The following is a 25,435-nucleotide window of genomic DNA, read 5'->3' as shown; positions in this document are numbered from 1 at the left end:
GCTCCACAATGCCATCACCAGGGACAGGGGACATGCTCATCCACCCAAGTGCGTCCTGGCAGGGGCTGACTCCTCTGCAGGCTGGGGTCTGTACCTTGCTGATACAGCCTCACATGGAGTGGAGATGTCTTCAAGAGCTGGAAAAGCAAGCCAATATCGCCAGCAAGCCCTCCAGCCTTTCCTCCCACTTTTCTTGCCACTGCTTCCCTCAGGCCTCGCCTCGCTCCCATGCCCTGATGGCCACAGCTGCTTCAGGCGTGGTGGCAGAAGCCCCAGTGGGTGCTTGCATGGCTGGGGGCAAAGAGCAAGTGCTCACTGGGAGGGGAGCAGCACTGCTCTCATCCTGCTTTCCTGCTCAGGGAAGAGAAACAAAGCTCAGGGACATGGCAGGGGATTGGGACCAGCATCAGGGTGTGAATCCCAGCACTGGGATGCCTGGGTCCATCTTCTGCCAAGGGCATTCCACACTCACTGTCAGCTCCTGTCCCTGCTCACAGCAGCCTGGAGAGAGCAGGGACAGGCACTGACATTTTCTGCCAAGTGAGGGCTGTGTCCCTGCCCTGTCCCTGTGCTGAATGTCACACTGACACCCAGCTCCCACGAGGAGGTCACTCCTGCTCTGCACCTCTCTGGTCCCCTTGGCTGACCCAGTACCAAAGAGCTGCCCCAACCCAAGGTCTCATTCCAGCATCCTCCATGAGCACCCCTGGCCACATGGCTGCACCCCAGTGCTTTGCTCCTCTTCCCATCAACTCCCAGCAAGGCCTCCTGCCCATGGCCTCTGGCTTCCTTTCTGTCCAGGCTTTCAGGGAGAGAGGGGCTCAGGAGAAGGAGGAGAAAGTGTTTCAGGGAAGGCTGAGAGAGGCTTTGCTTTGCTGAGGTCTTGCATCTTCACTGAAATGCGGTAGCAGGGAGGTCCCCTCTCCTCAGGACAGGTGGGTCATCACAGGCTTCTGCAGGGCACAAGAAGGAGAAACCTCAGCCCACCACCGTGTCCACAGCACCCTGAGGCAACCCAGCATCTCCTTGTCCCTTTCTAGCTGTCACTGCACAGAGTGAGTCCCTGTCCCACCCCACAGACCACGCAGGCAGCGGGAACTCAGAGATGTTCATCTTCTCCGCGGCTCCTGACATCGCCGACCTCAGGAGCGATGCCCAGGCACTCCACCCTCACCAGACAGCGTGGAGGGACCAACGCTGAGAGCTGAGGGCTCCATCAGCTTCAGGAGAACGTGGGGGAGGACAAGTGCCAGGGGCAGCCAGCAGCCCTGCCTGGGGCTGGCTCCGTACCGCAAAGAGCCGCTCCACCCTCCTGTTCTTGCCGTTGGGGTTCCTCTGCGTCAGCGAGCCGCGGTACGCCGAGTTGCGCTCAAAGGAGTCGTCAAAACCTGCAGGGAGGGAGCAGAGGTGGGCAGCAGCTCCTCACCCACCGCACCAGAGCTTTCAGAGACCCACCGAGTCACTTGGGATTGACTAATTCCCCTCTGGCTGCAGGTTTGGATGCATCCCAGCACTCCCCTCTCTGGGAGGGCGATGGGAGCACTTTGGTAACGAAGATCTGCTGCTGCTCAGCTTTCCAGAGCCCTCTGTGAGCTGGCTCAGCCTTTCCAGACTCTGCTCTGGAAAGCTCCGTGGTGCAACAAAACCCCAGCCTGGGAGAAGCTCTCAGCTCTCCCTGCCCCAGCCTTGAGACTCTCTTGGCCTGTTAATTCATCTCCTCTCCTCTGCCACCAGCTTCCACCAGCTGCACCTTTTCAGGCCCAGCTTTCCAAGTCCCTGCCCTGGCAGGCAGGCAGTCAGGAGACCAAATGAGCCCTGGCCCAGCCCAGGCACAGGGATTAGGTTTGCTGGTGACGTCTGTCCCCATTGCACTTCCCTCTATCTCCTCGCAGGCCTGCCTTTATCTGCCTGCCCTTTGCAGTAAGGAGAGCAGATGACTCCTCCTGAGGATGAGGACAAGGGACCTTTCCACCTAGCAGCCCCAGCCGGGGGAACAGCACTGTTAATTGTCTGTGTGAATGGGGGAAATGCTGCTCTACCTCTGCAATAAATGGTCTTTCCCCCCTTCCCTCCCTTTGCTTTCCATTATCTGGAAGGAGAACCACTCTTTCTGCCTTTAAGCTTGTGAGGAGAGATAAGAGAGAAGTAGAAAAGTAATTTCCTAATGGGTCTCGCTGATATTGGCCAGAATTAAGCATTTGCAGTGATTGTCCCCCCACCACACCAGCTGCTGTGCCAAGTTTCAGGTCATCATCTACTTTGAAGCTCCCCCAAGCTGCTGTTTGTCCATAGCTGGGCCCTGAAGGGCTTCTTGCCCCCCAGAAATGGCTGATGAGTCAGGTGGGCAGCAGGGTCAAAATCACAGAGTCATGTAATGGTTTGGGTTGAAAGGAACTTGAAATCCACTCTTTGTTCCACCCCCTGCCATGGGCAGGGACACCTTCCACTAGACCAGGTTGCTCCAAGCCCTGTCCAACCTGGCCTGGAGCACTTCCAGGGTTGGGGAATGCCATCCAGGGAAGGATACCTTCCCCAAGATGGCCAAGCAAGGGAGAAATTGCTGTCAGAAGAGAGGATGGGCTTAGGTGAGGCTTTGAGAGCTAACAGCCCACGGGATGAAGGCACACAGGTGTCTCCCTGGACCATGGGGTGGCCGCAGAGAAGTCCTGGCTCTTGGAGGACTCAGCCACCTCAGCCTGGTCTCTGTTCTCCCATCACTGCCCCCAGCCCTGCCAGCTGCTGCCTCCTTTCCCAGTTACCACCACAGGTTCCCCCTGAGGCTGTCCCAGCAGCAGGCCATGAGCACAGGGAAGGGAACTCCCCTGCAGACACACAGCTGGATACAGAGAGAGAGAGAGAGAGGAGCAGCACCTCCAAAGCCCAGCCCAGCCCCCCAGAGGTGCCCATCTCCCACGGGCAGGGCCGTGGTCCTTACTGGTGATTTCCAGGGGACTGTTGAACTTCCTCCTGAACCTCTGCAGTCCGGGCATTGCCTGCAAGAGAAGGGGAGCAGCCTGCTGTGGGGAAGGGATGGGAGGGCAGAGGTCTCCACTGAGGCCACTGCTCCGAAGGCAGCCCCCAGGTTGTGCCCAGGCTTAGTGCTCTGCCACAGGCACAGCCTGTGATTAGACACACACTCACTTTAATGTCATCCAGAGACTCCCCAGGACTGCTGCTGGCAGGAGCAGGAGAAGGGAGACAGGCAGCCTGTGGACAGAGGAAGGCAGAGGTGTCTCTGGGGGTGCAAGAGGAGGCAGACACCTCAGTCTGCCACGGCAGAGCACCAGGCAGCACAGGGAGAACTGGGAATGGCTCAGCCAGCCAGGCAGCCCTTCCCAGCACACAGGGGCAGCAGCTACAGCTCAGGGCAGCAGGTATATCACAGCCACCACCCTCCATCCTCACCTGCACACTCGACTTCTTCTTTGCCTTTTCCACAGACTTCACTGTCAGCCCTGCAGCAGACAGGGCTGCAATTCGGGATTCGATATCCGATATCTTTAGAAGGAGGAAAAAAGACACACAGATGGTGGTTGGAGGATCCACCAGTGGCTCTGTTTGCCATCACTGGCTGGGCAAAGCATCTGCCAGGGTCAGGCCCTCACCTCGCTCTCTGCCTGCTGCACCTGAGCAGCTGCTGAGGCCACTTTGTCCTCCAGCTCCGACAGCTCCGAGTCGGTAGTGCCGCTGTGCTGAGCCCCTTCCTCAAGCTCCTTCAGGGTCTTCTCAAGCTGGTAGGTCTTTCCAGCAGTCAGGTACACCTGAAATACAGCAAAAGGAAAACTTGCATTGAACAATTAACCTTCTTGGAGCTCTCCTGTCCTGCTGTGGCTGCAGCACCAGACGCAGCAGCTCCTGCCACTCTTTTCTGACTGCCTTCTTGCCTTGCAGCACAGACAGTGCCAGTCAGCTCTGACACGACTTGCATTCTCATTTCCTCCCTTCCCTGGGCTTTTTGAGAGCAATTACCAACAGTGTGAAGAGGTAAGAGGCTCAGTGGGAACACAGGAAGGACCAAAACTCAGTGACCTGCTTGAGAAGCAGCAGCACTTTGTGCCGTGTGCTCAGAGGAGAGCAGGTACCAGCTGCAAACCAGCTCAGGCTGCTGTGCCCTGTGAGGAGGAGACAAACTGACTCTCCAAACCTGCTCAGTCTGTGTTGCTGGGAGCAGGGTCAGAGCAGGGCAGCCTTTGCTGCCTAGAGAAGAAGGGTGAAAGGATCTATCCCAATAAAACCTCTGGTTTTACTGCCACTTGTCTCCTCCCAGGTTACTACAAGGACACAGGTCCAAGTAAGGCAGCTCAGGAAACATTAACACATCAATGTGCAATCCCATCAGATGATCAGATGTGGCCACTGTTCTGCTGACTGATCCCAAGGTCTCGGTACTGCCATGGCAATTTCTGCTCCTCCAGCCCTCCCAGCTCTCCCTGGGCTGGGCATTGTGCAAAGCTGCCTGGCAGGAGCCCTCTGCATGCACTGAGCTACAGCCCATCCACCCAAATCACAGCAGCACGCTCCCAGAGGTCCCACCCATCCCAGTGCAAATCCTAAGGCCATGCACCACCCAGCCTGAGTCACAGGGATTTGCTGTGGGCCCTCCAGACTCTCCCAGTGCCCTCCAAGGAGGGTGGCATGCCTTGCAGAGCAGCACAGAATGGCCAGCCAGCTGTGACTCAGCCAGGATCCCTGAGGGAGTGGCAGGATGACACACATCTCCCAGGGCTATTGTCTACCCACCCCTGTCCTGAGCTGACAGGAGCTGACAACAGCAGCAGCTCCAAGTTCATCCTTCCCAGCCCTATCCCCTCTCTTGGGAGAGGGGGAACCCCAAAACCTTCATGCATCCAACCATGTTCCCCTGGGATGCTGTATTTGGCCAGAAAGCATCCAGGTGTTGCAGCTCCCTTACTCATAAGCTTTCCCCAGTGAGAGAAGAGCCACAGAGTGTGTCCTAAAACCCTGCTCCCCATTGCAGGACATTCCCTACAGCAAAACCCGACCACACAGAGGGAGATCCAACTCTTCTTTGAACTGTTTCTTTGGAGCTTGGTACAGGGCACTGTGGATGCACAACATTTCCACAGGGAATCAGTTCCTATGGGTTTATGGTGGCTAAAAAAAGCTGTCAGTGTTCTGGGCTCACAGAAACCTTGCAGGGAGATTGGGCTCTGGCTGTGAACTTGTCACCTGCACAAGCCCATCAGCCCCAGGCCCAAGCAGCCTTAGTGAAGAGGGCTCATGAACCCCTTGATGAAACACACAGTGCTGGGGAGGAACTGAAGGCAATGGGACACAAGTTTTGCAGGAGCAGGGACTGCTGAAATCCAGCAAAGCCATGCTACAGCAGGGTGGGGAGCACACTCATCACCCAGGAACCAAAGGAAGGAAAGCCACAAGACTGAGCACTTTATTTTGCTGTTGTACCATCCTCTAAGACCAGACTTTTTAATCCCTCTGCTGACCATCCTCTCAGTGCTGACCTACCCCTTAAGAAGAAATTTCGGGGGGGATTCCTTTGCGTTCCCACCCCCCTCTGCCCAAAAGCTCTGGGGAGCCTTACATTTTCCTCAAGCTCCTGGTACACTTCGGCCACCTCTTTCCCATCTGCCAGGCCTGGAAGCTGCCCAGCAGGGAGGGCCCAGCCCTGGCTCTGTCCATGCACCGACTCCCACACCGCTTCCTCCGTGGCGTTTATGGCTCTCAGCACTTTGGCCGTGATCTCACTCAAAGCCTGAGCCGACGACCTCTGTGAGAGCCAAAGCACAGGGAGGGAGGGAGGGGGGGAAAAATATGGATGTTATTTCAACGTGGTGTATAAAACAGCATAAGCCAGGGGGGAGAGGGGCACCAGACCTCCAGGAGCTGTGGAAAGAGGGAAGAGTGGTAATTAAGGGGCTTACGCTGCTCCTGAAGGGCTCTCCACCAGCAGAGCTTTGATCTCAGCCCGTGCTTTCTGCAGCATGGCTGTGACAAAAGAGGTCACCTCCAAAGTCTTGGAGAAGAGGTTATGGAGGGATGTTTCTCTCACTGGAAGCACCTGAGGGCCACTCCTTTACGCAGCAGTTAAGCTCTAATTGCAGCATATTGCTTTACACCTCAGCGGGGATGCAAACAACTCCCTGAGTTTGTGGCAGAAGAATAAAACCAGCCTGACCCCATAAAATGATTGTATTGCCACAGGGACAGACCTTGGGGCTAATTGTGTCCTCTCTTCCCACCCCAAGGAGCACTGATGGCAATCATGCCCTAAGTGCTGCCCTTGGCTTGATGAGGTGCTAAACACGGTAAAAATGGTCCCAAGAAACTCATTGTGTCTCTCCCAGCTGATAATTCCCTAGAAACCAAGGAGATGGGGGTGACATATGTGCTGGTTGTGTTTACAGCTGCATGTATTTCCGGGCAAGCTGTCCTGCAGAGAACCAGCTAACTCAGTCCAGATGACGTTTTTATCATTTTATGGTGCCTTCATGGTACAGCAGAGTTTTTTCACATTTTCCATTAGGTTCGTGTGCTTCCATCACAGTGCTCCCCCAGTCAGAAGATTTCCTCTTGACTGGACGAACCTCCTATCAAAAATCCCTCAAAATCACACAAAATCCAAACCTGGATCTGTTGCATGTATAAGGAAAGCTGCTGTTAAACATCATCCATGCTGACAGCCTCTAACCAAGGCTGGTCCAGCTACTGCAGGCATTTCTACCTCAATACTCCTCCCTGCTTCATAGCAGGGCTTGGGGGGGCATAGAAAGTAGTAAATCTGGAGGATCCAGGCTTCATTTCATAAGAAACCAGAATCTTACACTGATACCACACCAAGAGTTCAGGGTTTGAGCCTCTGCCTGCTGCAGATCAGCAGCTCACACAGAAACTAAGTCACCTTGGCTTGGTGACTTACCACTTACCTGCGCTTAATTAGGAATGGTTATTAAGACGATGCAGATTGTTCAGTCTAGGAGAAGTTAAGTCTGGCTGCAGCAACCATCTGAAAGCAGCTTTCAGGAAAAAGGAGCCAGTAAAGGATGCTGTGGGTAAGGATGCACTGCTGCTCCTCCAGCAGGGAGAGCACAGCAAATGGGGCCCAAACCCACCAGGTTTTGTGTTGGGAGGAACAAATGCACATTAAAGGCAGGTCTCATGGCACCATGAAAGTCACCACAACCTCCAAGCTTTGCAGGAGAGGAGAGGGGCAGCGTGGTGCCTGCTTCCTTCCTTTGCCAGCATTTTGGAGCAAATGCACACACCCCCCTTCGCACAGCCAGGGCAGGGGGGAGGGGATGAGCAAACCAGCCCTCAGAGACCCAACAGGGAGTGCTGACCTCTCCATCTGTGCTAATGGATCATCTTGGAGCCTCTGCACTGCTGTGATCTGTCCTCCTCTCCCTGACCCCTGTCCCCACCACGGAGGAGGGACAGTAGGCAGCACAGAGCTGGAAATGCAAGAGATGCTGATCTAGCAGAGTGGGGTCAGGGATTTAGGGACTCAGGGGCACTGACAGGTGTGGAAAAGACATTTCAGGCTGTAGCAGGTGCCTGACAAAGGCTGCTGGTACTAAATCCTCACCGAGCTCTTCTCCCACCCCAGGACTCTTCTCCATGGTGACTTCCAGATGCTGGGACCACACCTTTAAGTATATGTGGAGGTTGTGTAGCTCTCCATGACAGGCAGTAGACTGCAAGAACTCTCAGAGGTTTTACTTTTGACCCTTGGCTGAGACTGGGAGAGCCTACAAGGAGAAACGCCCACATTTAACACCCAGGGACTTCCCTATCCCGTGACATTGTTAAAGCAGACACAGACACAGCCCTGGTGGAGGTGTGGGGCAGAAGGAGAGTCACGTTTTCATGGTGTAAAACCACAAACCACTGAGAGCAGGAGGAACCATGGATGCAGCCTGGAATGATGTGGGTGGTGGGGAACAGATTACCTTTCGAACATCCCTGGCCATGGCCTCGCTGGAGGAACTCAGCTCTGGTTTCTTTGCTCTCTTCTCTTCTTCATGCTCCTCCTCGTCAGAGGAGACTTCCTTATCACTGATGTTGCTGGCTAACTCCTCCAGCTTCCTCTTCAGCTCCTCCTCCTCAGCATCGGGGTCAGTGTGGGACTCTGGGGCAGGAGACTGGAGGAGCAGAAGAAGGGAAAGGTGTGAGAGGCTCCTGGGGTGGACACAGGGCCTGCCTGGGTCCAGACAGGCTCAGCAAGCAGAGGAGCTCGGGAGTGGGAGCACAGAGGGGCTTTCAAACCACCCCAGGGAGCAGCAGAGCTGTGCTCCAGCTCCTCTCTGAGGAACACAAGCCCCTGACCTAAAGAACCTCCACTCCTGTTTTCCCCACACACAGAACTTGTTTTTCTCCATGGAAGATTTCCTTTCCCCCACCCTTAAAAAGGGGAGCATGAAGGATTTGGGGCAAAAAAATCCCCACATTTTCATTAGGAACCATGGCATGGCTGGTGGCTCTGAGGGCAGAGATCACAGCAACCCAGAAACAAGGTCCACCAGGGAAAGGGAAGCAGCCATGGGAATTGCCACTCCCTGAGGTAACTTTTGGAACCTCTGGGCAATCTCATTTGGGATGAGAATCCACACAGCAAATTTCCCTGTAGGATGGATGGCAAATTTCCACCCACCCCCGATGTTAGGTACAATTCCTGGTAGCTGGAGAAGAATCCCATTAAACTCCCAGGCACTGGAAGAGATCTCCAGAAGTTCCTGAACTTGCTGACCCCTGCATTAAGATGGGAATACAATTACCTGCGTCATACCTGGTGGGGTTTTGTCTGAGCTGTTTTTTAACAGCCTCCAACAGCAGCATCTGCAGCAGGCAATCTTTTTTTCCCCAGGCAACCTATTCCAGGGCTCTGCTACCCTTTCTGCTGGAAAGCTTTGTTGTTAACCTCAGCCTGTCCCACAGCTGTTTAGACTCACTGCCTGTGCTCAGATTTGCCCTGGATATGGGAATAAAGTGTGGGAACCTGACACTGTGAAAACCTCTTACTCCCTTGGTTGGCATTACTGATGGAAACCCCGAATGATTAAAATCACTGTGGCCACCCCCCTCTGCGAATTTTATAAAAAAATGGAGAAATTGCATTGTTTCATCAATGCCTGGGGGCTTTGCCTGTAATTATCACCATCCATTCTACTGAGCCATCAGCTGCCAGAGTGGTCATGGGTTCACATGAAGGAAAAGAGTGTATAGTCTAAAATTAGAAGCCCAAAAATCAATGTTAAGCGGTCTAAGTATTCACAGATTCTACACTGTTGCTCAGCTTTAACTTAATTTAGCTGCTTTCCTCCAAGTTTGATGGCATGGTAAGACCAGGGCAGCTCAGAGGAGATACAGAAATGCTCCTTGACTCAGCTCTCACAGTCGCAATAACCTGGTGCCTTCCTCAGAGGTATTAATTGGGTGTCCCATGATTACAAATGAGCTGCCACAGCTCTGCAGACACCACCTAACAAAACTCATGAAATTAGCACTTGATGAACTATCAGCCTGAAATCAAATTTTCCTTGTGCAGAGAGGGCAAGGAAGGCACTGGTTTGCACAGGGCCTAAATGGGTTAAATTTCCTGCAATTTCTGTCTTGCCATGCAATGTTTTCTAAGGCACTCCATCACCTGGGACTGGAGAACAGCCTCCAAGGCCAAATCAGAGGAGTGAACTCAAAGAGCCCAGGTCACTGTGGCACATAGGGACAGGGTTCAGTGAAGGACTTGGCAGTGGCGGGGGAACAGTTGGGCTCAGTGATCTCAGAGGTCTCTTCCAACCTAAATATTTCCATGATTTTGTCTATCCCTGCAGTGCTGGCTGCTTCAGAGAAGCCTGTGCAGCGGCCAGGGGAAGGGAGCAGCAGAGCCCAGAGTGCATCCCTGCAGGATTCCTGCCTGGTTACCTCGTCAGGGCGCGTCAGGATTTTTTCCTCCAAGCGGTTCAGCACGCGCTCGATTGCGGACATGCGAGTGTTGAGCTCATGGATCTACAGGAAAGGGGAGAGAGAGGGAGAGGGAAAAGGAGGAGAGAACAGACCAGCCACCACTCAGGACAGTGAGGAAACCAGCAGAGGAAAGCAAGCAGGGCACTGCCACCGTGGGCAGAGTTAAAAGGCATTAAAAAATAATATCTTTTAAGTAATGTCTTAAAAGTGCCAGTGAGCTCCAGGAGCTGCAGAGCAACCTCAAATCTGAAAAACTCCAAGCAGTGCCGAGCCCCCAGCACAAAACAATTCCCACCAAAACATCTGGAGCTTTGAAGCAGTGAATGTAAAACCCCAGCACCATTAAAAGCACCAGCCTGTAATAAAGCCACCCATCTCACCATCGTTCCTATGCTGCCCCAAATTGAAGTCAACATCCATTTTCACTTCCTACTAACATGTTTTTCAAGCTGTAACCACCCCATCACATGCCTGCCAACACAGTGGTGGAGAGAAATCCACAAAAAATTCAGAGTAGAAAAACCTGAAAGTCTTCCCTACCACTTTGAATTTTCTCACTTCTCTGTGCATGATTTACCCAGATGCCCGCTCCTCTCTTCTCCCTCACTCTTCTGACTAAAATGGGGCATGGAGAGAAGGGCAGAGAAATTAGACAGACAGATACCCTGAAAATCAAAGAGAAGTTACTTCCTGTGCTCAAGAACCGAGACAAACCTTTGTGGTGAGGGTGGACTTGGATTAGACATTAGGAAGAAATTCTTCCCTGTAAGGTGGTGAGGCCCTGGCCCAGGGTGCCCAGAGCAGCTGTGGCTGCCCCTGGATCCCTGGAAGTGTCCAAGGCCAGGTTGGACAGGGCTTGGAGCAGCCTGGGATAGTGGAAGGTGTCTCTGCCCATGGCAGGGGTGTGGAATGCGATATTTTTCAGATCCATTTAAACCAAAATATCTTTATGATCTATGATCACTGTAAACATTAAAGGAAGCTTTTTTTTTTTTTTTTAATCCCCTTTAGAAATTGAAGTTTTTCTTTCTTTGGAAAAAAAAAAAAAAGGTCTGTTTCCTTTGATCCAGACAAATAAAACATAAATGATGATAAATATTGCCTGGTTTATGGCACTCCCAGTGCATCACTGCTTTTCTGAGTGGCTTCTGCCCATTCAAAGGGGAGCAAGCAGCAAAAGCAGTAAGCAGAGGTGGCAACAAAGAGATGTGAGGGGCGGGCTTTGTTTCTACAACAATTTCCATCCTCTCGCTTAGTTTTTGTGCTTGCCAGCCTTTGATTAATTAGACCCTCACAACAGATAGGGATGATTGCATCTGCTTAAGGGAAGATGAATATAAAAACCCGGCGCTGTGGAGAGCAGAGCTGTCATTACCACCCCGAAGTGAAAGCATCTCCAAGCAGCATTAAACGCCCTGGCAGGAAGCACTTCAGCCCATTGCTAAGAGGTTTTTCAGTCCTGTCTAAGGCCTGAGTCTTGCATGGCTCCCAGTGACAATGAGAAGCTTCTGATGAGGCATTGGCCTCAGAGATGGTGACAAACCAGGAGTCACCACTGCCCCATCTCCATAAGGAAGAGGTTGGGAGAGATCAGAGCCTAAAGCACGGGCTGCTGTTGGTATTGATGGATACCTACCAGGACAGGAGCTGAAAAGCTTCATTCTCCTTCCCAGTCAAGGCTGGCTTTAATGCACCCCGTTAGGGCACATCTCCATCAGGAACTGGGTCAGCCTGCACTTCTCGCAGTGTGACAAAGGCTGGCAAACTGTGCTCTGCACTAAAACACTTCAGGGGAAATAAGCTTAAAGCACAGCCCATGACATCAGGTAGGGGAAGCCACCCCTTGCTGCTGAGGAGGGAGGACAGGTTACTCTACCCAAGCCTCTAGCAGAAGTTTTTTGTAAAGACCCAGACACCATCAAATCTTGGGGAGTGCAGAACCACTGACCTCAGAGGTACAACACGATGGCTTCTGGGAGAAATTTGGTAAATTGGAGCTATTCCTTGTGGCTTGGTCCTGTTGCTACCTGACTTTTAAAAACCTGAAGGCAAACACCCACACAGTTACCAATTCAGGGCTTTTTTTTTTTTTTTTTTTTTTTTTTTTTTTTTTTTTCTTTTGTGTCTCATCAAGTTTAAGTGCTTTTTTTCCCTTTTTTTCAAGTTTTGTTCTTGATGCTTCAGCTCTGGAGTCACAGGACTAGGGAACAGCCCCTGATTTAGTTAGAGCTGGGTGAGGAGCAGGCTGGGTGGCAGGATGGTTGCTGGCTGTAAACACATCAGCAGCACAAAGGGCAGGGAGGATGAGGAGCTATTGAAGCTAATTAGCAACGCTGCCACAAGAGCAAATGGGGGTAAAGTGGGAGTCAGAAGATGCCTCATAACCATTAGGGTGACAAGGCTCCACACCAGCCTTCCTCCAGGTGTGAGGGAACAAACCACAGCCCGATGTGGGACGTGGGAGCTTCCCCAGCTCCTGGAGGAAGTGGTGGGAGGCGTTGGTAGGAATTTGGGCCCATTTCCCCACTGTAAAGCGTGGTGCACATTTCATGCCTAACACAGCGTGGCCTCATTAAGGACACCCAGTCCAGCGTTCTCCCATTTACTGCTGGCTGAGGAAGGAAAGGCATTTGCTAATTAAAACCTGTGCCCACAGAAGAAAATGGCAAAGAGAAGCTTTGCCTACCCAGGCACGTGAAGTGTGGTGCTGAGGGGTGGTTGTGGTCTCAGATCTCACACTGATTGCCCAAAGAGGGGTCCAGGGCATGCCAAATTACCAGCTGTGAGACTGGAAAGTGATAATGCCCCTGCATCTGCAGCCAAACACCACCCTGCATTCTGCTGCTCATGAGATCTGAGGAACCAGACCAGCTTTACCATCCTCACCACGCACCACTGGCAAAGGGAGCACCAGGCACAACAGGTCCTTGCTTGACAATTAAAACACAAGCTTAGATCCTGTTTGATTCCTTTCTTTAGGTTGTTCCCCCCATTACCATCACTCAGGAGAGGTATGTGACAGGTCATCCTGACCCAGTCCTACCCAGGCAGGAACACACTGCAGAGGAAGAGAAGGATCTTGGTGCTTGTTAAATATCCATCTCCAGACCTCCATCTGGTTATTAAGCACTGGCACAGCCCATTTAAGCAAGCCTTTCTGGAGACACAAGAACCCACAAGTAACTCAGATTAATAAGGACAAGCTGGAAAATGAGCAGCAACAAGGGCAGGTTTGTTATTGTGATGGCAGCAAGGGCCATGGAAGCACCAACCAGTGCCTGCTTTTCTTTGTGCTGTGAGTGGAAAAGCACACCCCAGCTGGCCATTGCTGCTCCTCTTCTCCCCTGAACCACCCTGCACCTCAGAGGCAACAAGAGGGACGTGGCCACGGGCTGGGTGTCAGCAGAGGCTGTTTGGTACCTGGTTGGAGGAGTGGCTGATGTTCTCCTGGGAGGAGGCTCTGTTCCTGCGTTTGGTAGCGTGGGGTGGGAGCTGGGCTCCCCTCACGTCCTCGTCGGAGGTGTCCATGTCGGCCGAGTATCGCGCCCGGGGCGGCTCGTTCCAGGGGATGCCTTGGGAGAGAAAGGCACAAGGCATTCACAGGGATGCCTCAGGGTTTAGCTTTCATAGTTTTCAGATCCTGTGCTGCTTTAGTGCGTAGTCCTGAAAAACGCTTCATATTAAGGGATAGCAAGCTCTCTTCACAGAGTGGGAAGACAAAACAATTCCTTTTCTAGGAACCAAGGACAAATGATCCAAATCTCAGGCTCAACAGCATAAACAGCATGAACTGAAGAGAGAAAAACAAGCAGGATGGGACTTCATAATCTAAAGCTATAATTGGACAATTAACTCCAGTATACAAATGGACCAGAACTTATAAAAGTGAGAGACCCCGTGACCTGTCATCCATTTTGTGACCATTTTGGTTCATCTTGGGTGCAGCCCTGGCTGGGCTCTTGTGCTGCCCAAGGTGTAACCATTAAGACCTTCTAATAAATCCCTGCTTTATTCTTTAACTCTGTCTAGCCTCTGCTGAAGGTCAGCCTTCAGGGGACATCAACACCCCATAGCTCCTTCCAGGACATCCATCCTTAAGACAAGGAAATAAAGAGGCATTTCCCCAGATCAGACTTCCTACCCTTTGGCAGGAGATGCTTCTGCAAGCCAGACCAAGGGTAAGGATGGATCAGGCTGCAGCCCCACAGGCTGTGCCCACACAGCACTGAGCACAGCAGGGTCCCACACAGGACACGAGGAGCACCATCCCTGCTGTCATGCCCTGAACAGCCTCACCAAAACCACTACTGCCTTCCCAATTTTTTGGGGGCCAAGGTTTGGATGTTGCCCTTTGTGCACTGCCCAGGTGCTGGAAGATGTTTAGGCTCAGGCTGGAGAGGTGCCAGCCTAGGATGGAGCATTTAAAAAGAGTGGAAAGTCTCCTGTGTAAAGGAGAATTTCAAATGAGACAAAAACAATGAGAGAAAATGGAATTAACATGGCAGGGGACCTTGTTTCTGTGATGCTCCAGCAGGACTTGGAATGGGAATTTAAACAGCCATGTTAAGGTCTACCCAGCATTCCCAAATGTCCTGAAAATACAGCCAGGCCACTGGAGACAGAGAAGGACATATTCTACATTTGCATATGCACAAGCCAATATCCAACCCTCCTGGTTCTGCCATCACTGAGGGGAAAACAGAGGTGGTAAAAGGCAAATTCTGCCTCTTAGAGGGTATTTATAGACTCACAGATCCACAGATCATTTAGCTTACCCATGCACCCTGCTCAGCTACAAGGATGCCACTTAGCAACCTCCAGTTCTAGTCCAAGTCCCCTAAAAATTCAAAGCTTTCTGCAGCCACAACATCCTTTACTAAGGAGTTGAACTCCTCTGCCTACAGTGGGAAACACATCCCATTGTTTCTAGCATTTGATTGTGCCTAGTTTCTACCCTGAAAATCACCACTAGGTATGAAAGGTGTGGACACCTTGGGAACAATCCTTTGGCTTTGTTGGGAACCAGACCAGCCCTTTTACAACTAAATAACAACAAATAATCAGCAAGACTCTTTCCTAAGAAAAACCCCTTTTGCAGACGGATAAATCGTGTTGACCCTCTCAGTGGCTTTGAGGTTGTTCAGAAAAAAACCCCAAAGATGTTTTCACTCTGGTCCAACACCTGCAACCGCTTGTCCCAAGAGGATACAAGAGGAAACTGGCCAAGGACACCCACCAGGCTTTGGGTTTCTTTCCAGGCTCCTCCTCCGTGCGTTGACGGTGAGCCGAACCTCGGTGCTGAAGTGCTGCTCCGGAGCGCTCACCCCTGGCTCCTGCAGGACGTGGTGGAACACCAGGTCTGCATCCGTGATCCTGGACTCCTGGGAGCCATCTTCAGCTGAGTTGGGGAAATCTGGGAAGGACTGAGAGTTGAGGATGCTGCTGAGCAGCTGCCCACGGAGATTTCACTTGTGTGACCCCACCTGCAGTGCTGCCTCCAGCTCAGGGGCCCCCAGAGTAAGAAAAGTGTGGAGCTGTGGCTGCTTCTGGATCCCTGGAAGCACCCAAGGCCAGGCTGGGAGGGCTTGGAGCAACCTGGGACAGTGGAAGGTGGTGGAATGAGATGATCTTTACAGTCCCTCCAGCCCAAACTAAGATTCTAGATTCCTTGTCTCTCCTGACCTCCACTAAGAGCTCCTCTCTTCATTCTTCAATATATGCATGGAATGACCTTTTATAATGGCAATTATATTTATATAAAATATAAAAGTTCCTAATAATCCCATTTAAAGGCTTTGCCTGGCTGCTGAACCCTGAGCAATACTTCCCATCACTGCCAGGGGGCAGTGGTAATTTTTACAAGCACAGAGTTCCTTCAGCCAGGCTGCAACACCCTCGGATCTTTTAAAACGCCATCCCTTTCTACTTATTCAAACAGCCACCACCTCAAATAATCTGTAATCCATAAATCCAGTTTGACAGAGGCCAGCCCTCACACTGACTTCTGCTGCAAACAGAGGGGGAAAAGACAAGCAAACAGAGGGATCTAATTATTTCCCCCAAACGCTAATAATCTTGTGTGGAGTTGTGCAGATTTATTTATTTATTTATTTAAGCTGTTGTTACAGATCTCGGTACATCCTATTTCTACCCAAGAGTAGTTTAATCAGAGCATTGTTAAAAAGAAGGAGCTGTTTAATGCTTTAAAAGTGCAGTTTCACCAGGAAAGGCAAACAAGAGCATCCCAAAAAGCTGGAACTGAAGCCTCTCAGGCTGGAAGAGCTTGTGCCACACCCAGGGTCGCCCCATCTCTGTTCCCCCCCAGAGCAGGAAGGTGGGGTTGGTCAGCCCCTGGCCCTAGGTGGGATCACAGGGCACAGCTGACTGCACTGTCTGGATCTGCCTGAGTCCTGCTCCTGGCCAGAAGCTCTGGATACTAAGGCACATCCAGTCTCCTATTTAGAAGCAACCAGCATTCCTGCAGTGTTTGTCCTCCCAGCGTTCATCCCTCTGGCTGGCCCTCACTCACGCTGGCTCTGTGGGATTCATCTCAACCTCACAGAGGTTGTGTGCCTCATGGAGCTGCTGGCCAGCTGCACCCCAGTGCCACCACACGGCAAATCCAGCCCCAAATTGGATGGGAAGAATATGGGAGAAGAACCTGATTTCATTTAACCCCTCAAGCACTGAATCTGCTGGAAACCAGGGTGTGTTCCACAGCCTTGGGACAACACAAGAAAACCATTGTCTGCTGAGAGCAAGGAAATCTGCAGGGACAGGGCCAGAGAACCTCCTGCTGTCTCATCTTAGCACTCGTCCTCACTTGGATCAGATGTCCTGCTCCTGACTTGGCCTGAGGCAAAGGACTTCAGTTGGAAGAAGAGATCACAGTGATGAGGATCAGGGACTGGCACATTGCCTCCCAACACCAGCTGAAGGAGCTCTGAGGCTGAAGGAGCAGTGGCAGCAAGCAAGGAGAAGGAGGAAGAAAGGAAAGGAACCCCCCCAGGAGTCTCCCAGTACCTGGAAAGCATCCGGGCTGCTGGCTGCTGGAGAGAGCTGCACAGACTGGCGGCGAGACTGAGCAGAGTAATCCGAGTCCAGTTCGAAATCAAAGGGGTGCACAGACAGCAGCCGCTTTGTCTTGCACATCTTTAGCACAGAAAGTGCAAGAAAGGCAAATTCAGTGTAAGACACAGTTGACCTTGAGGAAAGACGGAGGGAGGACCTTTCTCTCCTTAGTTTGCCTGAGTTTGCTCTGCTTTTTGCAGAGAGAATTTGGGCCTGACGCTGTCCTGCTTGAAGGGAGCAGGTACAGTGTGTGCTTGTGCTAAAGGCAAGGAAAAGTGGGTTCCTCATTTCCACAGCCTCTGTAAGCACAGTGAGAATCTCTCTCGTGGTTTATAAGGGCACTCTGGGAAAGCTGAGCCAGGTTACAGCTCAGAGCTCATGCTTTTGAGCCCTGAAGCATCTCCCCATCCTCAGAGGGAGGATGTTGCAGGCAGATCTCTCTGAATATTTGAGAGGTTGTTAGTAAAAATACCCCAAAGTAGGTGTGTTCTCATTATACAGGTGGGAGCTGGGATTTGTATATTAATTGGTGATGTCCATAGTGTTAGGAGTGGTTCTTTTTTCCAGAGCACAAGTATTTGTGAAGTTACTGACACGGTTGTTTTTACACAGACTGGGAAAGGAGCTTATCTCAGAGAAGAAAAACAGAGGGAAAGGTCCAGTTTTGAAAGTGGCACAGGAAGCCACCGCCACCATCACCCAGGGCAGGCCAGGGACACGGAGCGAGGCAGGGGCAGCTGCAGAAGCAAACACTCACCCTGCTGTAGCGCTCTGCTTCAGCCCCACGAAGGACATTGTCTTCCTCATCGCTGTCCTCCCCGGCGTCACAGCTGCTGAGCAGCTGGCACTCTCCTGGAGGGGACACAGGCAGAAGGTGAGTGTCCCCACCCTGGTGGTCACACCAGTGTGCCTGCAGGCGAGGCCATGCTTCTTACGTGGGGTGAAAAAACCCAGACTAGAAGCAGCTCCCCAAATTTTTTTTTCTGCTGGCCTCTCATTGCTTCCCCTGCCAGATGTGCACCAACACAGATGTGGAAGTGAAGGGGCACCTGCACCACAGAGAGCACCCCGAGGGCCACCTGGGTGACTCCAGTGCTTGAAGGCTCAGGAGCTATTCCTGATTCCCACAGTTCTTCTATTTATCAATGACCCATTGCTTTGAGACAAGGAGTGCTTGCAAACTTCAAGTTTGGCATGTAACTAAAAGCCCTGTTGCATCCAAATCTACCCCAGATGTACCACAATGCAGGGATTGGGCACTGCAGGCCATCTCCACTGCAATGCAGTAACGCTTTCCCTGGTCTGACCACTCCAAATCTCCTCAGAAGTGCCCACACCTGGGGGGGATGTGAAGACATAAAGATTTTGGGAAACCTTGCTTGAACTGCAAGCCCCCTGCTGCAATCCCCTTTTTTACTTACTGTTAATGTCTGGCAGGCTATAAACTCTGTCATGAAGACCTAAACAAAGAGAAAAATGGTGGGAAAAATGAATAATCACATTTTCTTCCTGTTCCTCGAGCAGACAGCAAGCCTCAGAGGCATGGCTGACTGGAATTCTCATTCTCTAGCCATCACAAGAAACAATGGTTAAAAAGGCTCTTTAAAGAGAACAAAACAGGAGCTTGGAGACAGGACTTGACTTTTAGAAGTCAAAGAGCTGCTCGCCACTGCTTCCCCAGGCTGATGTGACATGCCTGGGAGCTGCAGGGGAAGGCACAGCCAACTGCAGATGGCCAGAGATACATCCCAGGAGGAGATTCTTGCTTGCTCGAGGGTCAAGCCAATTCACTGGTGTTAATGAAGTAATAAACAACAAAATAATTTCCCTTTGAAAAAGGCATCACAATCTCAATTTAAAGCACCCCAAGGCACTGTTACCCTCATGCTTGGCTGGGTTTTTGTGTGCTCTGATGCATTTTCGGTCCAAACAATGCATGGATTGTCTCTCAGTCCATTAATTTTTTTTTTCCTGCTATTTCTGCCATGAGTTGCCTGGCTAAAAGAGTGATTGGAGCAGTTGAAAAAGATCATGTCAATGGTATGTGTGCAAACTTTTCTGTGGCTCCTCAAGATGGGAATAAACTCCACATTGGCTTCCAAAGGAAACAGGCCAAGGAGTAGGAGGTCTATGAATAACAACTAGGAGCTGGTCAGTAATAATGCTATATTAATATAATCATATATTCATGCACTATTGGACCAAAATCAGAACTATGGAAGGTCCATGAAGCTCTGAAGTTATGGTGACAGGTAGCTCACCAAGTTTGGCACAGTTTTGTCAGTGCCAGTGGACAATCAGGTTGGTTGCAAAAATCATCAGGTCTTGGGGAAAAAAAAATGAGGGCTGGCTTTATCCTGCAGGTTAAACTAGGGTTAATTTCACAAGCTCTGTGATGAAAAAAAACCAATAATAAAGAAAAAAAAAAGAGCTGCAAATTTACATACTTACAAACTGCAGGACATGGGACTTTGAAAATTATGAGAGATATTAGGGATTGAGATATTATGGAATGTTTTTCATTGAAAAGGTGTTAAAGGAAGTGGTGGAATCACAATCCTTGGAAGTGTTCAAAAAACACATGGATCTGGCACACGGGGATGTAGTTTAATGGTGGTCATGGTAGTACTGGGTTGGACTGGATGATCCAGAGTTGTTTTCCAGCTGTAACGATCTTACATTCTCCAGCCTGTGGTAAAAACTTAACAGTAGAAAAGCCATCAAGAACACCTGCTCTGTGTCTGAATGAACAACCCTGAACCTCTGCTTCCTCCCTGGGATGTTTTGGGGTTGGTCCCCCACAACACCAGAGCAGCACCACCACTGCTGCTCGCCGAGGCGGTGCAGCACAGATTCCCCATGAGCAGCAGTGGCCATTCCTCACCCAGAAAGGCAGAGTTGAGCCCCTGGCCCGGCTGCAGCCTGCCATAGAGGGACTGCAGGACTTTGGCACTTCCAAACCTCTTGAAGCGGGACCGCACGTGTTCGTAGTACCACTCCAGGGAGCCGATCTTCACGATCCTGCCCAAAGAGAGGAGGCACGCCCAGGTGAGCAGATCCTCACCCAAAAAAACTGTATCTTAACAAAAACACGGCATGCTTTCATCTAAAAGGATGCTGAGTTTGGGCAAGTCTTGCTGAGCCTCATCACCTTGTCCCTCAGAGCAGAGCAGGAGGAGTGGTGTTCCCAGGGGCTGATACAGGGACTGGAATTCTTTAACATGTATGTTGGTGACATGGGCACTGGGATTGAGTGTTCCCTCAGTTCACTGACACACCAAGCTGCGTGGTGCTGTCACATGCTGGAGAGAAGGAATGACACCCAGAGGGACTGTGGACAGCCTGAGGTGGGGCTGTGAGAAACTCATGTGGCTCAACAAGGCCAAGTGCAAGGTCCTGCCCCTGGGCTGGAGCAATCCCAAGTGAATATACAGGCTGGGTGGAGAATGGATTGGGAACAGCTCTGGGGAGGAAGAATTGGGGATGCTGGAGGGTGAAATTGTTGACAAGAGCCAGAAATGTGCACTGGCAGCCAAAAATCCCCTCATGTGCTGGGCTGATCCCCCAGCGTGGGCAGCAGGGGAGTGGGGGATTCTGCCCCTCTGCCCCAGTCAGGTAAGACCCCACCTGCAGAGCCACCTCCAGCTCTGGGGTCCCCAAAAAAGGGACATGGAGCTGCTGGAATGAGACCAGAAGAGGCCACAAAGGTGCTCTGAGCCCCTCTGCTCTAGAGCCAGGCTGGGAGAGCTGGGGGTGCTCAGCTGGAGAAGAGAAAGCTCTGGGGAGACCTCAGAGCCCCTTCCTGTGTTTAAAGGGGCTCCAGGAAAGCTGGAGAGGGACTTGAGACAAGGGCTTGGAGTGACAGGACTAGGGGGAATGGCTTCCCACTGCCAGAGGGCAGGATTAGATGGGATATTGGGAAGGAGTTCTTCCCTGTGGGGGTGGGGAGGCCCTGGCAGAGGTTGCCCAGAGCAGCTGTGGCTGCCTCCTGGAAGTGTTCCAGGCCAGGTTGGATGGGTCTCTAATGAAAGGGCAGGGGGGTGGAACTGGATGGGCTTTAAGGTGCCCTCCAGCCCAAGCCATCCTGTGATTCCCCGAGGAGCAGCACCTGGAGAGGCGGCAGGGATCGCAGACCCAGCCCTGCTCCTTCTTGTTGTAGCGGCTGCAGCTCTTGCAGGTGTAGAAGCGGCAGTCCAGGCACTGCCGCTTGCTGTTCAGCAGGAACTTGAAGGGCTGCAGGCAGTGCACGCAGTGAGTTTCGTTGAGGTGGGACTGACTGGTCAGGAACTCTCTCTTGCTGCTCTCCTGGTCGATCTTGCATTTCAGCTCCCTGCAGAAAACACCCCCCCCCCCACAAAAGCAGGAGCTTGAGTTTGTTATTGTCTCACTGCAAACTCCCACGTGGCAGAGCCCATCACGCCACAATCATTTCGGGAACGATTTTCCAGGGAACACTGCAAGTCTGCAGCTTGTGGAAACAGCTGTAGGGCAAATCTAATAAATAACATATCACGAGTTAAATAAGCTAAGAACAAAGTGGGCTCCAAAATCAGGACGGTTAACTGGAGTTTAATACTAGATTTAATTTAATATTAGAATCACAGAATATTCTGAGTTTGACAGGACCCACAAGGATCACAAAAAAAAAAAAAAAGGGATTGTGCCAAAACCTGTCCTGTTTGTTTCACAGGGTGTTGATCATTAATGCCAGGAACCTCGGGAGAGCAGCTCTTCTCAAACCCTGTGGCTGTATCCCAACATAACACAATCTTCAAGCCTGGAGTCCTGCAGGGAATTAAAATCTTTCTGGAATTCTTAGTTTAAAAAAAGGGGGGTGAGGGGGGGAAATAAAAAAATCTGGGATTAAAAAGGATTAAAAGAGGTTTTAATATAGTCCTACAGCACTAAAAATTCAGCAGACAACTTTATAAAGTTATGTGCAGCAAGGTTCTGGCTGTTCAGAGGATGCAGCAGGAGGAGAGGCTTGTGACAATCCCATGAAAGGGAAGCACTTTCCAAGAGCACCTTCACCTGGCAGTGCATCCCTGCAGGCTTCCTTCACTATCCAGACCTGGATGCCAGAGCAGATCCCCATGGGAAGGAGTGTCTGGACAGCTGAGATGCCTGCCAGGCTGCTGTGGCACCCTGCACTGCCCAAAAGCTCTCTGTTTGCTGCCCGTGCCACGCACCGCCTCAGGTATGTTTGCCTTTGGGGCCATGGCTGAAAGGAAAATGTTTGACTTGTAGGGAAGGTGCTAGAAAGTTGTTTTCTCTCTAGACAGGGTTAGGAAGCTGTGTTTTCCAGAGCAGGAGTCAGCTTGGGTTAAACCCTCAAGGGATCAGGTCTGGAGGCCGCTTCAGGATCACAGTGTGGACCACGAGGCACTGGTGATGCTCCCAGTGACGCCGGGGTGACCACAAAGGAGCTGGGGTGACCGCAGCAGGAGCCTGGCTGGCCCTGGGAGCAGTGGTGTGACTGGCAGTGGGAAAGGCAGGCATGTCAAGCAAGCTAATCTCTGTTTAACCTAATCAGTTTGCACATTAGGACTCAGCTTTTGATTTTTTTTTTTTTTTGAGGAAGAATTTTCTGGCCGCCTGGCAGCCAGCGCACTGCAAGACACATTTTTTGGTGTCACTCTTCTGCTTGTGGTCACGCAGGAGTGACACCAACTTGCATTTGCATCTGGGAGATGTAAAAACCAGCATAAAGAGAGAAAACTGGGCACCTGGTTTGTATAATCAGCCGTTCACCATCCCAGCAGTGATTTGCACAAACTGGTGCAAATGTCCCAGCCGTAAATTTAAGTGACTTCTGAAAAGAAACCCTCATACAGAAAACCCTTGGGTTGGACTCTGTACTCCTTTTCCACTCCCGTGCTAAGGCTGTTGCCAGCAGGATCTGATCTTTTTTACTGGAACTGCTTTTTCTGGTTCCCAGAGACCGGTTGGATCCCTTCAGCTCTCCTCCCTCACCCACCAGACCTGCCAAAGGAAGGAAGAGTCTCAGCCAAACCAGTTTAAAACCCGCAGGAACCGCATGCCTCTTGTCTCCTCTTGCTGGCAGGAGCACCAGCCAGCCCCTTCCCTGCTCTGCTCACGGCAGGATGAATAAATCTGTGGTGTTGGGATGCCAGCTGCAGCAGGGTTGGACCTACAGAGCCCCAGGAGAGATGCAGGGAGCTGTCCCCCAAAAATGGGGTTGTGGGCATGGAAAGAATCAGGGAGAAACCCCTCAAAATGGCCATTATTTAATTTTTTGGGCAAAGCATTGCCCTCACATGCCTGTGCAGCTTGTGGCCAGCTGAAGCCTTTGTCCCTTGTAGGTGAATAGCTTCTGCCAAAAACAAAATACAGAGAAGGAGCAAAAAGGGAAGAAAAATACCAAGCTGGGGAGGGGGTGGACAGGACATTTCTTCAAGGCTGGCAGGTTGAGACAAGCCCGGTGAATAGAAAAGTAAGTGAATAGAAAAGTAAATGGGGCTGGTCAGAGCACAGAGTGAATGGCTGCAGGGTCCCCCACAATGTCACATCATGTCCCAGCTTGTTGCAGGCAGAAAATTCTTGTGTAGCTCCATGTCCAGCACCCAGGAATGTGGCATACTTTCCCAGGCTGGTGGTCTGGTCTGTTGCCGAAATTATTCAGAAAGTACAGAAATTTCTGTACTACAGAATGCTTAATGCCAGCCCTTTGCAGGGCATGACTAAAGAAAAAAATAAAACTAAGAAACCAGGGGAAATGATCCTTAGGAGGAGAGACAGCAGCTGGGTAGGAGCATCCCAAGACCTTCCCCTATCCTGCATCTCCCAGAGCATGGAACTCAATTTGGAAGCTTCCCGGGCAGCAGAGAGGACACAGATAAGCCAGTCTGGCGCCAAGGCCTAGTAAGGAAGGAATTCACCTCGCCCAATTCTTTGCTGCAGGGCACAGCAATGTAGGTCTCCACCTCCTCCCTCCAGGCTGAGCTCAGATGCATCACAGGGGAGACATTCACCCTTTGCAGGGTGATAATTTTTTAAAACACCCCTGTCTGATCTCTTTCCTGCTCTTCAGAGCTACCAGCAGAGGAAGGCAGTAGTTGATGATATTGAATTATCTCTGCCTCCCACGCAGGCTGGCTTTTCTTAGGCAAAAAAAAAAAAAAAAAAAAAAAAAAAAAAAAAAAAAAAAAAAAAAAAAAAAAAAAAAAAAAAAAAAATCAGGGGGATGAAAACTACACTACTGAGAGTTTCTGAGAGTTTCTTGTAGCCTTTGGTGTAAATGGAGGGGTCCCACGAGTGAAAGGTTTTGGGGCATGCAGATATCCCAAACCGAGGATGGCTATCGCTCCTCATCCCTCCTTTTGGATCTGATAGAGGAACTAATGAGTTCCTGCTCTCCAGGCACTGGTATCAGCACCAGCCCTGGCACACAAAATTCAGAGCTGGGAGGGTCTGAGGACTCAGTGGGAGTGCAGCACAGCCCAAACCCAGTCTGAGAGCATGTACCATCCCTCTGGGATAATGAGAACTTGGCCAGACCCCAAAGAGGGTCACTGCAGCTTCTTGAAATATGTTAAGGCATTATTAAGTTCAGCATCTGATGTAGTTCATGGACAAAACCTGAACCTCTATGATTTCTCATGCTCAAAATTTAATCTGATCTGACAGAACGTTTTTTAAACAGCACTTTCATCCAACACCCTGTTTATAAGGACTGAGAAGTTCATAGAATTTGCTGCTCCAGTGACTTTTCAATATTTTCCCAATCTGTGGGCCCCTAAAACCTTCCCAGGACAGCACAGCCCCCGGTATTGGGTATATAAGGCTACTAAAATAGGTTTACTACTACTAGTAGGTTTACTACTCCTCTCAGTTATTTTTCCAGGATTCTTCAGGGATCTGAGGACTCCTAGGACCCACTGAACAACTCCTGCCCTAAACACACGAGACCCATCACATGAAGCAAAACCAAGGCAGCCAAACCCCACGCTCTGCTCCCGGGTGAAGCCTCCCCTGGAGAGCCCCACCAGCCTCCAGCCTCACAGAGGCATTTCCTGGTATTTGTCCCCATAAAGTGCGGCGGTGTCACCGATCCGCATCGCTGCCGGTGGCACGGCGCCAGTTTGCACCTTTGCTGCCCGAATGCGTCACCTTGCCGCTGATAACGCAATCTATTAACCGTGCAAGGCTTCCACAGCCCGGTCTCCTGCCGTGCCTCCTCGCCCACAGCCTCAGCAGGCTGTTTTATCCCTCCAGCCCACGGGGACCCGAGGTCCCGCTTGGTTTGCCCCCAGCTCAGGCACGGGAGAGCAGATACTCACTCCAGCCGTTCCTCCTCTTTTTTCCGCAGATCAAAGTCCCGCTGAACGACCTCCCAGACATGCTTGGCTTCTTCATCGGTGAGCTTGGAGAGGTCCAGCTTCCTGCCCATCTCGTCGCGGCGAGG

General features: G+C 51.3%; 1 protein-coding gene across 1 annotated transcript; it reads right to left on the bottom strand.

Moving 5' to 3' along the window:
* Positions 1-888: 888 nt before the first annotated feature.
* Positions 889-25,435, bottom strand: MLPH (melanophilin). Its single transcript, XM_041411745.1, has 17 exons — positions 25,311-25,435; positions 21,119-21,340; positions 19,895-20,031; positions 18,432-18,470; positions 17,768-17,862; positions 16,963-17,091; positions 15,176-15,362; positions 13,360-13,511; positions 9,898-9,981; positions 7,929-8,120; positions 5,564-5,749; positions 3,606-3,761; positions 3,406-3,498; positions 3,142-3,207; positions 2,936-2,993; positions 1,291-1,388; positions 889-953 (listed from the first exon to the last, which is right to left on the bottom strand). Exons 1-17 carry the CDS (start codon positions 25,418-25,420, stop codon positions 927-929), a joined length of 2,031 nt encoding a protein of 676 aa, XP_041267679.1. The 5' UTR covers positions 25,421-25,435; the 3' UTR covers positions 889-926.

This window comes from Onychostruthus taczanowskii, unplaced genomic scaffold (assembly GCF_017590055.1).
Source record: "Onychostruthus taczanowskii isolate IOZ18803 unplaced genomic scaffold, ASM1759005v1 scaffold37, whole genome shotgun sequence".
In the NCBI taxonomy this organism is placed as follows: domain Eukaryota; kingdom Metazoa; phylum Chordata; class Aves; order Passeriformes; family Passeridae; genus Onychostruthus; species Onychostruthus taczanowskii.
This window is presented reverse-complemented; position numbering and strand designations above follow the sequence as displayed.

What these genes read in the sequence shown, in the direction of transcription:
- MLPH (XM_041411745.1), bottom strand. Translation starts at nt 25,420, where the DNA reads ATGGGCAGGAAGCTGGACCTCTCCAAGCTCACCGATGAAGAAGCCAAG. An exon ending in AAGCAGAGCGCTACAGCAGG is followed by an intron (nt 17,092 to 17,767) that starts GTGAGTGTTTGC and finishes TCTGTGCTAAAG; the next exon opens with ATGTGCAAGACAAAGCGGCT. An exon ending in GCAGCCCGGATGCTTTCCAG is followed by an intron (nt 15,363 to 16,962) that starts GTACTGGGAGAC and finishes CTCAACTCTCAG; the next exon opens with TCCTTCCCAGATTTCCCCAA.